The sequence below is a fragment of the Chiloscyllium plagiosum genome, unplaced genomic scaffold, assembly GCF_037043375.1.
Source record: "Chiloscyllium plagiosum isolate Xiang-an unplaced genomic scaffold, Cpla_swu_hap1 HiC_scaffold_44, whole genome shotgun sequence".
Taxonomy (NCBI): domain Eukaryota; kingdom Metazoa; phylum Chordata; class Chondrichthyes; order Orectolobiformes; family Hemiscylliidae; genus Chiloscyllium; species Chiloscyllium plagiosum.
Window position 1 is genome coordinate 22,158,063 of NW_028270182.1, and position 17,524 is coordinate 22,175,586.

The following is a 17,524-nucleotide window of genomic DNA, read 5'->3' on the forward strand; positions in this document are numbered from 1 at the left end:
AAATTCTGTTTTGTGTAATACTGAGAGGTTGGGCCAGCTGCATCACTCCTGGAATATCCACTGTACACCTGCTTAAAACAACTAGTAAAGTTTAGGGTCTGGGCTACCTTCTTGAAATGTTTTGAGGTGGTCTGGGCTGCTCCATAATAATATGGAAGACAAATAGAATGTGGCCATTACTTCAATGGTGGCGGAATATGGAAACTGGGAAGTCTTGATAATACTACACAAGGCACTACTTAGATCACACCTGGAACACTGCTAACACTGCTTTCCCTTACCCAAGGAAAGATATACAGAGGAACCTCGATTATCCGAATACCAATTATCCAAAAATCTGATTATCCAAAGGAGATCTCGATGTCCCAACAGGAACATTACATCAAAGACGTGTGCCCAACACTGATCGTGTCTTTTGTTTACAGTGATTAAAAGTGCTGCCGAGAACAGTCCTGGACCGATGGGAGCACAGACACTGCCTCTAAATGACTGACCTCCCACCTCTCTCTCTCTCTCTCCCCCACACTTTCCCTGGAGTTCTACACAGGGCTGTACCCTAAACCCCCTTCCTCAGATAATCTCTCTAACATGGACCTCTACAGGGCAGAGGTGGAATCTGTCAAAAAGTTACAGTAAAAAGTTGTGTGTATGTCTGCTATTTAGAGACTCATGTCCCAAAAGGCAGCAGCAACAGCAGCAGCCTTATTGTTGGTGCCCAGTCCGGCTACCCCAGAGAGGGGGCGTGGCGGATGGAGTTTGGGGGGGGCAGCCTGGGGGGTGGGGGGTGTTGGAGGGGTGTGGGCAGGGGGTATTGGGCAGGGTTTGGGGGGCAGGCAGGTGGGGTTAGATTGGGTTTGGGGGTGGATGGGGCGTGTTGGATGGGGTTTGGGGGGGCGGGTGGGGGGCAGTGTTGGGGTGGTGTTGGACAGGGTTTGGGGGCAGGCAGGGGTTTTGGGTGGGATTTGGGGGGGGGGCGGGCAGGTGGGGTTAGATTGGATTTGGGGGTGGATGGGGTTTGGGGTAGGTGGGTGCGGTGTTTGGGACAGGGGTGGGGGGGGGGGGGCTGGTGAGGGCTCGTGCACGCTGTGGTGCTGCTAGTCTCCTGAACGGGGAGCAGACTTAATAGAAAACTCAGAGGCCCAGAGGAAACGGATCGAATCGATTAACCGAATAATCAGTTATCCAAACCAAAAAAAGTGCCCGCCCATCTTGTTCGGATAATCGAGGTTCCCTGTACTGGCATTGGAGGCAGTCCGGAGCAGGTTCACTAGGTTGATTCGGGTGGGAAGGATTGTCTTATGAGAAGTTCAGAAGGTTGGCCTGTACCCACTGGAGTCTGGAAGAACGAGAAGCAACCTTATTGAAATATCCAAGAACCTGACGGAACTTGGCAGGGGAGATGCAAAGAAGTTGTTTCAAGGAGAGTCAAGGACCAGTTTAGGTTCTATGTATTGCATTCCATTTTACACACACAAGTTGTCTTGTGTTGTAACGTCAGGTTGAAGCCTTATTCTCTGAAGCAACTGGTGCTGTGTGCCTGGCTTGAACTCCTCAATGAACCAGGTTTGATGGTACTGGTAAAACGGTGGTATGCATGAGTTTGCAGGGCTGCGGTTGAATATAGTTTTGTGGCTCATGGCACACGTGCCTCCTCCTGGCCAACACCACATCACTGACCTCTGCAGGCCAAGTCACACAAGTGCGGTTCATCCACCGTCCCATCATCCACTGACCTGCACTGATTCTCAGTGTCTGATACCTCTAATTTTAAAAAAAAAGTGATCCCTATGGTTGAGCAACTTTATTATCTCTCCTTCCTATGCCTACAACATTCTGTAATTTTTAAAGGATGCCCTTTTCCTCCAAAGTTTGTCTCAATGGAAGTCATCAACAGTATAGGAGAGGAATAGGCCCTTTGACCCACGATGTTGTGCCAAACACAATGCCAAATTACACTAAGCTTTCCTGCCTGCCCTTGGTCCATATCCCTCCGTTCCCATCATATTCATGTACTTACTTAAAAGCCTCTTAAACGCCCCTATCGTATTTGCCTCTACCACCACCACTGGCAGCGGCTTTCAAACACCTACCACTCTTTGTAAAATAACTTGCCCTCACATCTCCTCCACATCTACGCATCTCAATTTTATAGTCTTCTATCAAGTCTCCCCTCAGCCTCTGCCACTCCAGAGAAAACAACCCTGGTTTTTCTAGCCTCTCGTAATAGCTCTTACCCTCTAATCCAGACAACACCCGTATAGACCTTTACTGCACCTTTTTCAAAGCCTCCACATCCTTCCAGTAATATGGCGACCAGAATTGAGCGCAATATTTTAAACGCGGCCTAAAGTCTCATAAAGCTGCAGCATGATATCCTGACTCTTGTACTCATTGTCCTGACCAATAAAAGCAAGCACACCACATGCCTTCTTTACCACCCTACTTACTTGAGCGGTCACCTTCAGGGAGCTATGGACTTGAACCTGAAGATCCCTCTTGGCATCAATGCTGTTCAGGGTCCTGCCATTAAGATTACTTACAGTGTGGAAACAGGCCCTTCGGCCCAACAAGTCCACACCGATCCGCCAAAGCGCAACCCACCCAGAACCATTCCCCTACATTTACCCCTTACCTAACACTACGGGCAATTTAGCGTGGCCAATTCACCTAACCTGCACATTTTTGGACTGTGGGAGGAAACCGGAGCACCCGGAGGAAACCCACGCAGACACGGGGAGAACGTGCAAACTCCACACAGAGAGTCGCCTGAGGTGGGAATTGAACCCGGGTCTCTGGCGCTGTGAGGCAGCAGTACTAACCACTGTGCCACCCATCTACTATATACTTTTCCTTACCATTTGATCTCCCAAAGTGCAATATCTCACATTTGCTCGGATTAAACTTCATTTGCCATTTCTTTACCCATGTCTGCAGCTGATCTATATCCTGCAGTATCCTTTGACAACCTTCTATACTATCCACAACTCTACCAATCTTTGTCATCTGCAAACTTACTAACCCGCCCATCGATGCTTTCATCCAAGTCATTCATATAAATCGCAAACAGCAGAGTCCCAGTGCAGATCTTTGCTGAACACCACTGGCTATGTTTTTCTGGCTGAAGATCCACTCTTCCATTACCCAGACTTCCACGGGCAAGCCAATTCTAAATCCAAGCAATCAAGTCATGGTGCATGCTGAAAATGTGTTGCTGGAAAAGCGCAGGTCAGGCAGCATCCAGGGAACAGGAGAATCGACGTTTCGGGCATAAGCCCTTCTTCCTGAAGAAGGGCTTATGCCCGAAACGTCGATTCTCCTGTTCCCTGGATGCTGCCTGACCTGCTGCGCTTTTCCAGCAACACATTTTCAGCTCTGATCTCCAGCATCTGCAGACCTCACTTTCTCCTCAAGTCATGGTGCATCCCATGCACCTTAATCTTCTGGATATGACTACCATGAGGGACCTTGACAAAAGCCTTACTATAATTCATAGAGGCAATTTCCACTGCTCTAACCTCATCGATCAACGTAGTCACTTCCTCGAAAATTTCAATCAAGTATTACACTTGACATGGTGCATACAAAGCCAAGCTGACTTTCTCTAATTAGGCCATGCTTTTCTTAGTCTGCATAAATCCTATTGCTAAGAATTCTCTCCAATAGCTTCCCAATGATCAATGTGAGACTCACCAGTCTAAGGATTCCTCGATTATCCCTTCTTGAACAGAGGAAAAACATTCACTATTCTCTAGTCATCTGGGACCTCTCTGGTGGAGAGTGAGGATACAAAGATTTTGGTCAAAGCCCCAGAAATTTCTCTTGCCTCTCTCAATAACCTGGGGCAGATATCATTAGGCCCTGGGGGCTTACCCACCTTAATGCTCTTCTTCCTTGACCTCAAAGCGCCCGAGCATATTAGCATGCTCCACACTAATCTCACTATGCTCCATGTCCTTCTCCTGGATGGATACCAACGCAAATTACTCATTTAGGATCTCGCCCACATCCTCTGCCTCCAAGCACAAGTTCCCTCCTTTATCACTGAGTGGTCCTACCTTCTCTCTAGTAACCCAATTGTTTTTAATGTGTGTATAGAATGCCTTGTGATTCTCTTTAACCATACTTGCCAAGGTCATTTCATGGTCTCTTATTGCTCTCCTGATGTCCTGCTAGAGTTCTTTTCTGCTTTCTTTACATTCTTCGAGGGCCCTGTCTGATCTGAGCTTCCTAAACTGTACATATGCTTTTTCCCTTTTGACTAAATTAACAATAATTGGGGCGGCACAGTGACATAGTGGTTAGCACTGCTGCCTCACAGCGCCCGAGACCCAGGTTCAATTCCCGCCTCAGGCAACTTCGTGGAGTTTGCACATTCTTCCCGTGTCTGAGTGGGTTTCCTCCGGGTGCTCCGGTTTCCTCCCACAGTCCAAAAATGTGCAGGTTAGGTGAACTGGCCATGCTAAATTGCCCATAGTGTTAGGTGAAGGGGTAAATGTAGGGGAATGGGTCTGGGTGGGTTGCTATTTGGATTGTCGGTGTGGACTTGTTGGGCCGAAGGGCCTGTTTCCACGCTGTAAGTAATCTAACCTAAACATCCCTTGTTATCAGAGGGTCCATTACCTTGCCATCCTTGTCCCTGCTTCTTATTGGAACATGCTGGCCCTAAACTCTCATCAGTAGGTTAAAAACACCAACATAGTAAATGTGGACTTGCCTGAAAATAGTGGCTCCCACTTAACTTTTCATCTTGCCTAATACTGACATAATTTGCCCTCAATTTATTACATTCCCACAAGGTCCTGACTTATCCTTATTCATAGCTATCATAACATGCAAGGGGTTGAGATCACTGTTTCCAAAATGCTGTCCCATTGAAAGGTCAGTCACATGTCCACACATTCACCAACACAAGATCCAGAATAGCCCCTCCTCTGGTTGAACTATCCATGTACCATATCAAGAAACCCTCTTTGTTAGGATGCCCCGGTTGCCCTGTCTAACCTTAAAGGAATCCCAGTCAACATCGGGGAAGTTAAAGTCACCCACTAATGACAACCCTGTTGTTATTGCAACTTTTCACAATCTGCCTACATATTTGTTCCTCAATGTCTTGGTAGCTGTTGGGGCCCCTATAGTATGACAGAATGATTGTGTCCTTCCTATTTTTGAGCTGCATCCATATTGCCTTAATGTACGAGCTCTCCATGTGTTCTCTCGGAGTGCAGATGTGACATTCGCCTTGAGACATTCTATCTTATCCCTTCCTCAATGAAATCTCTATAATGACCACTTCATCATAGTCCCACGTATTAATCCAGGTACGTGCGAATCACTTTGGAATCTATTTGATTGTTAAAGGTGGCGTTGATTCCCTGGTTAACGAAAGGTCAGGAAACAGCGTAAGATGAAGAAAAATGATGTATATAACTGATGTCAGGTGGAGAATAGAACTGAGAATCAGACTCAATGTGGAAGGTTCAGAGATGTACTGAAAAAACAAATCAGAGAAGCAAAGACAGAGAATGCGACAAGAATCTGGAGCACCGGTTATAAAGGTAAGGTTGCTATGAAAAATCAGTCGAGATGATGGCCCATAACATGAAAATGATCTCTATGTAAGCGCATATACGGTCATATGATGTGGACTGCAACATATAAAGCAAACATGGATACGACTCCTTCGCTGCACTCACCCTGTTGCTCTGCCTTCTCCACCCACCACTCTGATGGGGAGGGGCCTTTCCTAGACCTGGGAGATGCTCATGAGCTGCAGCCACTGCAGGGCATGTTCTCTCAGGCGGACCCCTGAGTGTCCTCCTGAGGTCAAGGCTACCTATGGAAGGCCACTGTGTCATTACAGTAGACGTCTCACTTCTGCAGAGTCAAGATTAGAGTGGTGCTGGAAAAGTACAGCAGGCCAGGCAGCATCCGAGGAGCAGGAAAAGAGATGTTTCGGGCAAATGCCCTTCATCAGGAATGACGCCTGATGAAGGGCTTTTGCCCCGAAACGTCGCTTTTCCTGCTCTTCGGATGCTGCCTGAACTGCTGTGCTTTTCCAGCACCACTCTAATCTTGACTCTGATCTCCAGCATCTGCAGTGGCCACTTCTGCCTATTTCACTTCTGCAGTTACCCTTCAAAAGCCTTGCAGTCTGACTCCATTACCCACACTATGCAGGATATCACTCAGGTTACCGAGTCCTGGATCACACAACATTCTGGTAGCATCGCTTCGAGACTGATTATTGGTTTCCTTCACTTCAGAATGACAATGGGAGCCTCTTTGCATACTTGTGGCCTTTGTGTCACCTAAGAATAGTGTTTGCAGTGTAAATCAGTGTAAAATGTTGGTTCAGCTTCAACTGGAATACTGCATCCAATTCTGGGCACCGCATGAGGAAGGATTTGAATGCAGAACTTCAGTTATGTGGACAGATTGAAGAAGCTGAACCCCTGTTTGTCTTGAACAGAGTGTTTAAATAAAATTTGATGGACGTGTACAAAATCATGAGGAGTCTGGATGAATGCAACAAAAAGGAACTGTTCTCACGGCCAGGGGATCAGGAACTAGAGGGTGATTGATAAAAGGAGCAACAGAGACACAGGAAGAAACTTTCTCTTGGAGTGAGTGGTTAGAGTTGGGCATGTACTGTCCAAAGGTGTAGTGGAAGTAAGGTCAAGTTTAAACAGCAAATAGTCTAAATTAGACTGAAGAGAAAAAAAAAAATTGGTCTGCTGTGGGGCACTGGCTCTAGGTGAGTTGCTCCAGTTGGGATACAATGATAGGCTCAATGGCCTCCTCCTGAGCTGCAGCCATTCTACAATTCTGAGTTGCTGTTGATTCATTAGAAAGAAATAATTTGTAAAAGTGGATTAGGGAATCCTAGGAGCTCGGTAAAGCATTTTTATCCCCAAAAGGAATGGAAGTAGACATAAAACATAGAGGAATATGAGGCCATTCAACACTGCGAACCTGTTCTGCAATTCAACTAGATCACACATGATCTTAATTCCAACTTCAATTATCTGCCTTCATTCATATCCCATGATGATCCTAATTAACAACAGAATCTACTGACCTGGAGAAAACATCAATTGAGCTCCAGCCTTTAACGTTTGGCAGGTTTGTACTCTTCTGTATGTTGGGAATTGAAAAGCCTGGTTCTAAATTTCAAGATTGTAGTCTCATGCTATGATTCTTTTTCCCCAACAGAGGACATAATTTCCTTGATCATTTATCCAAAATGAATTCAATCAGCCTGCCCCACCACTCTATTTAAGTAAATGTAAATTATGTCTGTGCAAGTTGTCCCCATCGTTTAACTCATTCCACCCCAAATTGAGAGTGAACACCCCCAAGCCACCCTTCCAAACCCGAAACCTAATGTTCTCACCTCTCAAATTAAACCACACTCTGAACACCATAAATATATCTGATCTCCAAAATACATAAAGGACATCAAGGCAGCAATAAATTGTCAGAGCTTAGAGGTTTTACCAATCATGAGAACCCGAACAGACTAGGCTCTTTTCAGAAGACTGAGGGATGACCTGATTAAGGTATTTAAAATGATGGGGAGAGTTTGATAGGGTAAATGTAGAAAATATGTTTCGGAGAAGAGTAGGAACTCAGGATCGTCAAGCTTAGACATTCCGAAGAAACCCCAATGTGAGTTCAACAGAGAGGTCTTCACTCAGAAAATGGGACATTCTGGAACTCGCTCCCACAAGGAATGGGCAGGGATAGCATTGTTTGAAGGGGGAAGCTGATATGAGGGAGAAAGGAATAAGAGGATATGCAGGTAAGACAAGATGAAGGTGGGTGGGGGATGCTCATGTTCAGAATGGTCCACCTCTGCTGGAATTACCGTGCGTACAGTGCAAATTGCTCTCCTACATTTAGCAGAAGTGCAGCACATTCCTGTCGGGTGTTGGAATCTAATTTACCAGTAAACTATTATGAGCAATTTAATTTTCAAAGTTAATACAGCCCTTTCAGAAATCCATATCCTCGCACAGTGCTTTACAGCAGACTATATGCTGTGTCGAAACAGGTTGATTGCAACTTGTCAACAGCAAGCTCCCACAGAGAGCAGGGAGGTAAACGAGTGGACCCGTTTTACAAGTGATGCAAAGACAATGCTCTATTACCTTCCTCTGTGGTGGTAGTGGCAGCGGTGGCTCTGCGTGGTTCTTCCCTTCGAGGGATGGTGTCACAGCCCAACACGGTCACTTGAGTGCACTTGCCGTACAGGTCAACCACGCCCCAAACCCGTGGGGGCAGCCCTGAGGCTGCCACCCCACAGTCTCGTCCATTCACCCACAGGTGCAGCTCACCCCCCGGAGTCCGCTGAATGCCCACTTTGTCACCCTCACTCAGCTGGTCCAGGTCTTGGCCGTACTCCTCCAGTACTGATCGCCCATCCCGCAGCACCGAGCAGCCCGAAATGATCCAGGAGCCACCCTTCAGCCCAGTGGCACTGCTGGGGAAATCCAACGTACTGGGATCCAAGGCAGTCACTCCAATTTCAATCGAGCCACTCCAGGAGTTCACCTGCACAGCAGAGGCAGAAGAAGCCATTAGAAACATTGAAGCTAATTTTATCACTCAATTTTGAAGATGTTTGGGTCACTGGTAAGTCGAGCATTATCTCTTACACGTGATGTAAAAACCATGTCTTTTCACTTCTGTGTATTTTTGATTGTGGGTTGCAAAGAGAAAACAACCCTTTTACACATCAAGGATTGCTGCTGGATTACTACAGTTTTAAAAGCAGGTGACCAGACTCTACGAGTCAGTGCAGTTTTACACAGTTCCTTGTTCAAGCAGTAATTGAACTGCAGTTTGCAGATTAGCTGGAGAGAGGGGCCGTGTCCAAATGGAGGATCAGTTGACTACAAGTAGCTGATTTGCCTGTGGACTGCTGATCAGCTATTGATGACAAATGTCTCCTGCCTGTCAACAACAACATAATTCATTATCAGGGAGCTGAACAGCTTCAGGGGCCAACCAGGAAGTCATCAAACCTCCACCACCTCAGGTACCACGACTGTTTTGGTAGAAAAACCAACTTGAATACTTAAAATTATTATTTCTTATTATTTATTATTGTGGGTTATTATTTATTCAACAATTGCTGTAACCTAATAAGTAAGTCAAAGATCTTTTATACATATGCACTAACCAACCTGTACCTCCTACAGCTAGGGAAAGCAGCCAGAGACAGAACACCAAGAAGCAGCATTCTGATGCGCACATGAACCAACTCAGCTGACCCAATGAACAGAGATCACTGACTGAATTACATTGCCTGTCTTCCCTCTATCCATGACACTCACTTTATTTTTTTCTGTCTCCTCACATGCTTTTGGGAGAGTAAATAATGGAACTCAAGTTTTATTTAGTCGAGTTATGTCAATGATTTTTAATTGTTTGCTCGTCTGTTTAATTGTAATAAATATCAATTCTTGTTGAATACAGAATGGGTACACGAGTAGGAAGGGTTTGGAGGGAAATGGACCAAATGCTAGCAAATGGGACTAAATTTAATGAAGATTTGGAGGTGCCCGTTTTGGACTGGGGCGTACAAAGTTAAAAATCACACAAAACCAGGTTATTAGATTAGATTAGATTTTTAGATTAGATTAGATTAGATTAGATTAGATTACTTACAGTGTGGAAACAGGCCCTTCGGCCCAACAAGTCCACACCGACCCGCCGAAGCGCAACCCACCCATACCCCTACCTTTACCCCTTTAACCTATCACTACGGGCAATTTAGCATGGCCAATTCACCTGACCCGCACATCTTTGGACTGTGGGAGGAAACCGGAGCACCCGGAGGAAACCCACGCAGACACGGGGAGAATGTGCAAACTCCACACAGTCAGTCGCCTGAGTCGGGAATTGAACCCGGGTCTACAGGCGCTGTGAGGCAGCAGTGCTAACCACTGGGCCACCGTGCCGCCCACAAGTTATAGTCCAACAAGTTTATCTGGAAACACTAGCTGCTCCTTCATCAGGTGGTCGACAACCTGTTGGACTATAACCTGGTGTTGTGTGATTTCTAACTAGATTTATTTAGGATATCTGGGCAGCATGGATGAGTTGGAACAAAGGGGCTGTACAGCTCTATTTCCCCACAAGGTAACCCTCTTGTCCCAAGAATCAGTCAAATGAATTTCTGCAACTGCTTCTTTCATATCCTTTCTTACAGAATGAGAATGAACTGTACCCAGTACTTCAGATGTGGTCTCAACTGAAGCAAAACTTCATTACTTTTATACTATATTCCCCTGTCATAAACAGCAACTTTATTTACTTTCCTAGTCATTTGCTGTAATGCGTGCTCATGTTTTGGAAGGCGATGGCCGAGCAGTATTATCACCAGATGTTCAATCCAGCGACCTAGGTAATGGGGACCCAGGTTCGAATCCTGCTACGACGGATGGTAGAATTTGAATTCAATTAAAATCCAAAACTAAAAATCTAACGACGACCACAAATCCAATGTCAATTGTTGGAAAAACCCATCTGGCTCACCAATGTCCTTTCAGGGAGAAATCTGCCATCCTTACCTGGCCTGGCCTACATGAGTGCAGACCCACAGAAACGTGGTTGACTCTCAACTGCCTTCATGGCAATTTGGGATGGGAACAAAAGCTGGCCTAACCAGCGATGCCTGCATCCCGTGAATGAATTTTTTTAGACTCCCAAATCCCTCTGTTCTGTAAACTTTCTCGATTTAAATAACATTTTTTTTTGTTCCAGTCATAGTGGACATTTTCATGTTTTATCACATAATTTTCCATTTGAATCAGCTAGCTCCCCAATGGTCAGGCACCCACTGATATTTGTCAGTGGTGTGGCCGTTCTATATCCATGAGTTTAGCTGGAATCACTGGGTTATTTGATATGGAGTGTCAGGAATATCTGGGCCTGAAAAACAGATCATTGGAGAATTGTGTATACTCTTAAAAATGTTTTTAACTTTTGCGATAATTTAGTATAAAGCAGGATTTAATTGCCAGCACATTATTCCAGTGTGACATAACAGCAACTGCAAGAGGTTAGATGCTGAGGAATTAATTCCTTTTGCTGCAGAACCTTAAAATCAGACACAATTCTAAACTGAAAACATCAGTATTTAGGAGAGAGGAGGAGGAACTTCTTTACTTAAAGCCTGGTGAATCACTGAGATTTGCGTGACCCCAGAGAGCAGTGGAAGCTCAAATCTGACACACTTCCCATCCCTGTTGCGGGGTCAAAGTCCTGGAATGTTTTTCCTAACAGCACTGTAGGTGCTGTGATGATACAGTGGCTGTAAGAGGTATGTTTTGTCTTAGTTTTTTTGGAATAGAGGTTTTAAGGCAGAGGCACTGAGTTGTTTTTTGAAAACCCTTAAAGCAAACAGCTTGAGACGCCTTGGGTTCTTGTTAAGAACTTGGAGCAACAGAAACAGTGTGAGTTGGTGGGGTGAAGCTCCCACAGAGCCAGGATGATGTTTAGTTTTAGGTTTTTAGCAGGTTTTCACTGCTGCTGGGTCTTGAAGTATGGCTTGGAACTCGTTCCCTGCTTTTCATTCTCTCGGAGTTTTCTCGCCTGGACTGGAGAACTGTCTGAGAGATAATCTATTTTTCTGAACTTGTCTTTTGCCAAAGGTGTGTTTATGGGATGTTAATATATTGGAACAGTTCACTGGCAGTAGTCAATAATCTATTATTCTGATTTGCTTCAAATCTGCTAGTTTGACCAGTCGAATTGCATCTGGAATGCAACACCTTCCGTTTACCTTCAAAATAAGAAAACGTTTCGGTCTTGACTATCCTCTGAATATATTTTGAGTGGTTTTAGTCAGGCCTATAACAGTGTCCAAACAACACATGGATTGCAGTGGTTCAAGGCGGTGGCTCACTCCCACATTCTTCAGGACAATGAAGGATGGGCAATAAATGCGAGCCAAGCCAGCCACACACACATCCCCATAAGCAAATTTTGGTCCTGCTCTTCTTCAGTTTTACTACCTCCTTGGCTTTGTTGTCTTGTTTCTCCAGCCATACTTTCAAAGAGCAAGGAACACTAAAAAGACAGCAATAAAAAGCCTGGCCAGGTATAGTTTAGGGTGCGTCTGCTAGGTTTGTCACTCTCAGGCAGAGTGGTCGCAGAGGAATTGCACTGACAAGGAGGCAGAGAAGTGGCTCTCGCACCCAAGTACATCCTAAGAAGCAGCAAGCACATATCACCATATAGATAATGAACAAATTGAAAGTGAAATAACAAAGATGATTAAAATCTCAACTGGTTCAGGAGTTTCCTTCAAGAAGGGAACATGCCGGGGCTGTGCACATGGCTATAATCTCACCATAGTAACTTCAGGTATTTGAAAATTTAAGATACTGACTTTGAAGGGATGGAGGAAGGACTATTTGTTTTCTTCAGGGAAAAGTGAAAATGGAACATTAAGAGATTAGTGGTGACAGTAATATACTGGATTAATGTTCATCACTGTACCATACTGGTGGTGACAGGTTTGTCACTGGATAACCCTCGGGTACAGTGCTGGTGGGGACAGATCTGTGACTGGATAACCCTCGGGTACAGTGCTGGTGGGGACAGATCTGTGACTGGATAACCCTCGGGTACAGTGCTGGTGGGGACAGATCTGTGACTGGATAACCCTCGGGTACAGTGCTGGTGGGGACAAGTCTGCCACTTTGTAACACTGGGGTACAGTACTGGTGGGGAAAGGTTGGTCACTGGATAACACTGAGGTACAGTACTAGTGGGGAAAGGTCAGTCACTGGTTAACCTTTGGGTACGGTATTGATGGGGACAGGTCTATCACTGGATAACCTTTGGGTACGGTACTGTCAAAGTGGTTTGTTCACCTCACAGGCAAATACACTACCAACATTCTCTTGGACTTCGGTGAAATGATGTCGGATATCAATAATAATTTAGTGATATGTGGTTTAACCTCTCTCAACCTCTTTGTACTAAAGCCAAAAGAACATCTTCCAGTTTTAGGAGGGGGGGGGCGGGGGGTCGAGATGTAATTTCTGTCTGTTAAACTCTTGAAACATCAAAAGCAAAGTCTTTGTTTCAGAGCTAGCTTTACCCTGCTGGTGGTGGAACCTGGAGTTTGGAGCAGAGTCTGTTGTTGGTGCTACTGACTGCTGCCTAGAGCCAGTTCCCTCGACTGCTATGACGATGCCCCTCTTGGCACAGGGCCATCAGTACTCTGTTGCCCAAAATTGGGAATATCAATTTATTAAAGAACGGGGTCAGGTCTCCCTCCTTAGCACGGATGACAAAATCTTCGCAGAGCGCTTTTGTCTCACTTTGGTATCATGCTGGACCACAAAACCCAACTCGATCACATCAGTCCCAGGCTGGAGCATTGACAACAACATCAACCTGGCCCGGACATGACCCATCATTCCCAGAGGGCTGGTCTGTCGAGTGCCTTTCTCTTCTTTGATCATGAAAAGGCATTTGACAGAGTGGGTCATGAGTGTTTCCTCAGGCCTCTGTCAGCCTTTGGTTTTAGTCACCCAGATCCAACCTCTGTACACTGCTGTGGAGTGTCTAATGAAGGTTAATGGGTCCCTGACGGCACCCCTATGTTTCGGGAGGGGAGTGTACCAGTGTCGCCCCTGTCCGGCCAATTGCATTCTCTTTAACTGTGCTTCTTTACAATGTGATTGTCATCTCTAACTCTGTGTGGAGGCGGGGTGGTCCTTTCGATATACACCAATGACATATTCAGGTTTATGGACGGGACTGACTCTCAGAAGATGCACAAGTGCCAGAAGGTTTATTCTGTGGGGTCCTCCATAAGGATCAACTGGACAAAGTGTTCAGGACGGAGATGTGTTGCTGGAAAAGTGCAGCAGGTCAGGCAGCATCTAGGGAACAGGAGAATCGACGTTTCGGGCATTAGCCCTTCTTCCTGAAGAAGGGCTAATGCCCGAAACGTCGATTCTCCTGTTCCCTAGATGCTGCCTGACCAGCTGCGCTTTTCCAGCAACACATCTCCATCTCTGATCTCCAGCATCTGCAGACCTCACTTTCTCCTCAAAGTGTTCAGGACTTCCAGTCAATCTACAGCAGATGGACTCCCTGCAGGAGCAGCTCCAGTGCTTCTCGTAGAGTAGCACTCACTTTCTCTACTTGGGATGCCATCTTTGCCCTGACGAGGAATCCTGGCGAGCAAACTGGCATGACTTGAAACCAAGATGATCACTCACCGAGGTCATGAGACAGGAGTGTTGTCTCACACGGTGCGAGTGCTGATCATAAACCAGCTGTTGGCTGCAATGCTATGGTACCAGCTGCTCACATTGGTCCTAACCTCTGGCTTTGTCAAACCCTCCAGTAGAAGCTTGTTGAGTTTTTCTGGGACAAAAGGCAGTGCTGCTGCAGCAGTTCCTGCTATAGTCCCAAGTCTACTGCTTGAAGACAGGAGTCAGGCGCCAGTGTGCCTCCGCATCTAGATAACAACTTTCCACCCTCAGGCTCTGCAGTGATATCTTTACATCAACCCACCTCCACGCTGGGGGGCCCCTTATGACATATTTCTTCTATCAGGTGCGCGGCCTCAACATCGAAGCGAGGTTCCTGTTCACGGAACAGTCTCGCCCTCTGATGTCCTTCCAGGAATTACCTAGCTTCCACTGGGGCTTGATCACAGTCTGGAACACGGTCAGGTCATATAGGAGTGGCAGTTATTGTAAAGGAGCCACTGCTCACGAACAGGTTCCTCTGTCAGCGAGCTCTCTACTGCTGCAAGGAGGGGAGGGCTAGGGATGCTTAGCTGACCAGGGTCAGGGACGTATTAGATGGCAGAGGAGGGGGCTGGATGACCCCGCACAGCTGACCGAGGGGGTGTTGGTCAACATCCGTTTTGCGGGCTGACACCTGAAGGACAAGGTGCTCGGCCTCCATGCCTCATGCAAGATCTTAGTGGCTCAGGTGTGGTGGGCTTCTGGATGAACTGAGCGCTGCCCATCCAGAACTCAACAATTCCTATGCAAAAGACCCTTCCCCATGACGTGGCGCCCCACAATCTGAACTGTCTTTGGGAAATCCTGTGCAGGCTGCTGTTTTGCATGCTCTCCACTTCTGCACCTTTGCCTGTCGCTTGGACACCATTTTGCCCTCGAGCAGCAAAGATCCCCTGTGGGTCGTCCCCTATTCCTTTGGGGATGCTTGGTGGAGAATGCTGCATGTGGCAGTCCCACACAATCACAGACTAAGTACATCCACTGAGTGCCAGGCCACGTGTAGATTTTGTGACAAGTAGGTGTGAGTGCGTCATGTCAATGTAGAATGTTTCAGTTTGCAAGCCCTGTTCAGTTTCTGAAGGGGCTGCTCCTTCGAATTGGTTGGACTTCAGTCCTATGCTCCTGATTTAAGGGCATTCAGAGCAGGCTGACTAGTTGATGGGCCTTCTTCTGGGTCTGGCCAAGGTTTCTAACAATCCTGACTGTCTGCCCCTCTTTCAGAGTTATGTTTACACGCAGGTGTCCCTGGAGAGGGAACATGCAGTGCTCACCAGCGCAGTAGAGGTCTTTAAAAAATGATGAACAGCGCAGGGGTTGGGATGCATCATCAGCCCAGACAACATTGAGTCACAGGTTGACAGGGTGGTGAAGAAGGTGTTGCTTTCTTTCATCAGCACAATTGAGTATGGGAGTTGGGATGTCGTGTTGCAGCTTTATAGGACATTCGTGACGCCACTTCTAGAATTTTGCGCACAATTCTAGTCATCCTACAGGAAGGATGTTATTCAACTTGAGAGGGTTCAGAAAAGATCTACAAGGATGCTGCTGTTACTGGAGGGTTTGGGTTATAGAGAGGGGCTGAAGGGACTGGGGCTTTTTTCACTGGAGTGTCAGCAGCTGAGGGTGACCTGATAGGGGTTTATAAAATCATGGGGGGCATGGAGAGGGTGACTGGCCGAAACTTTTTTCCAAAGGGAGGAGCGTCCAAAATTAGAGGGCTTAGGTTTAAGGTGAGAAGGGAAAGATATAAAAGGAACCCGAGGGGCAACTTTTTCACACAGAACGGTGGTATGTGTATGGAATGAGCTGTCAGAGGAAGTGGAGGAGGGCTGGTACAATTACAACATTCAAAAGTCATCTGGATAGGAATATGAATAGCGAAGGTTTAAAGGGATATAGGCCAGAGTGGAATGTCTGGTCAGCACAGACGAGTTGGACCAAAGGGTCTGTTTCCATGCTATATGACTCTACGAGTCAATAATATTATTTTAATTTACTAAGTTTCTGTTTCATTCTACAAGTTTCTGTTCGCTGTTAATTTATATTTGATTAAGAAGTTGGGAGTTTAATCTGTTTTTAACCCATTGCTGGCCTTGTCCTGGAGTGTTTGATGGGGATTGTGTCGATGCACCTTTACTTCCCAATTACTTGGAGTTCAAAGAGTGGAGATAGCTTTACTCCATATTTAAACCTCTGCTGTTCCTATCCTCGGAGCGTTTAATACAGATGTCACTTTATTTCGAGATTCCTTTCAGCTTTAAGAGTAGAGGGGGTTTTAATTTCAGTTTTAAAACTGTAGAGGATGCTCTGATTTTGGTTTATCATAGAATCCCTACAGCGTGGAAGCAGGCCATTCAGCCCAACAAGTCCACACTGACTCTCTGAAGAACATCTCACCCAGACATACCCACACCACTCTATTGCCATAATCTGCATGGTTAATCCACCTTTCCTCACATCACTGGACATTATGGGCAATTTAGCATGGCCAATCCACATAAATTGCACATTTTTATGGGAGTAAACTGGAGCAGCCCTAGGAAAGCCAAGCAGATATGAGGAGAGTGTACAAATTCCACAGAGTCAGAGTATAGCACAGAAACAGACGCTTCCATCCAACTCGTCCATGCTGACCAGACTGGGGGCCTGTGACCAGTGGAGTGTCACAAGGATCGGTGCTGGGTCCACTTCTTCTAGTCATTTATATAAATGATTTGGATGTGAGCATAGTTTGCAGGTGACACCAAAATTGGAGATGTAGTGGACAGCGAAGAAGATTACCCCAGATTACAACAGGTTCTTGATCAAATGGAGAAAGTAAGGTCTGCAGATGCTGGAGATCAGAGCTGGAAATGTGTTGCTGGAAAAGCGCAGCAGGTCAGGCAGCATCCAGGGAACAGGAGAATCGACGTTTCGGGCATAAGCCCTTCTTCAGGAATGAGGAAAGTTTGTCCAGCAGGCTAAGATAAAAGGTAGGGAGGAGGGACTTGGGGGAGGGGCGTCAGAAATGTGATAGGTGGAAGGAGGTCAAGGTGAGGGTGATAGGTCAGACTGGGGTGGGGGCGGAGAGGTCGGGAAGAAGATCTCAGGTTAGGAAGGCGGTGCTGAATTTGATGGATTTGACTGAGACAGGGTGGGGGAAGGGGAAATGAGGAAACTGGTGAAATCCGAGTTCATCCCTTGTGGTTGGAGGGTTCCTAGCCGGCTAGGAACCCTCCAACCACAAGGGATGAACTCGG

General features: G+C 46.3%; 1 protein-coding gene across 8 annotated transcripts in view; it reads right to left on the bottom strand.

Moving 5' to 3' along the window:
- The window catches only part of neurl4 (neuralized E3 ubiquitin protein ligase 4), a 220,178-nt gene that overhangs the window by 198,826 nt on the left and 3,828 nt on the right, over positions 1 to 17,524 (bottom strand). For all 8 annotated transcript variants that reach the window (XM_087983019.1, XM_087983018.1, XM_087983014.1 and 5 more), the window contains exon 2: positions 8,151 to 8,553. In XM_087983019.1, the coding sequence (XP_087839145.1) occupies positions 8,151 to 8,553 (403 nt within the window). The remainder of the gene's footprint in view (positions 1 to 8,150; positions 8,554 to 17,524) is intronic.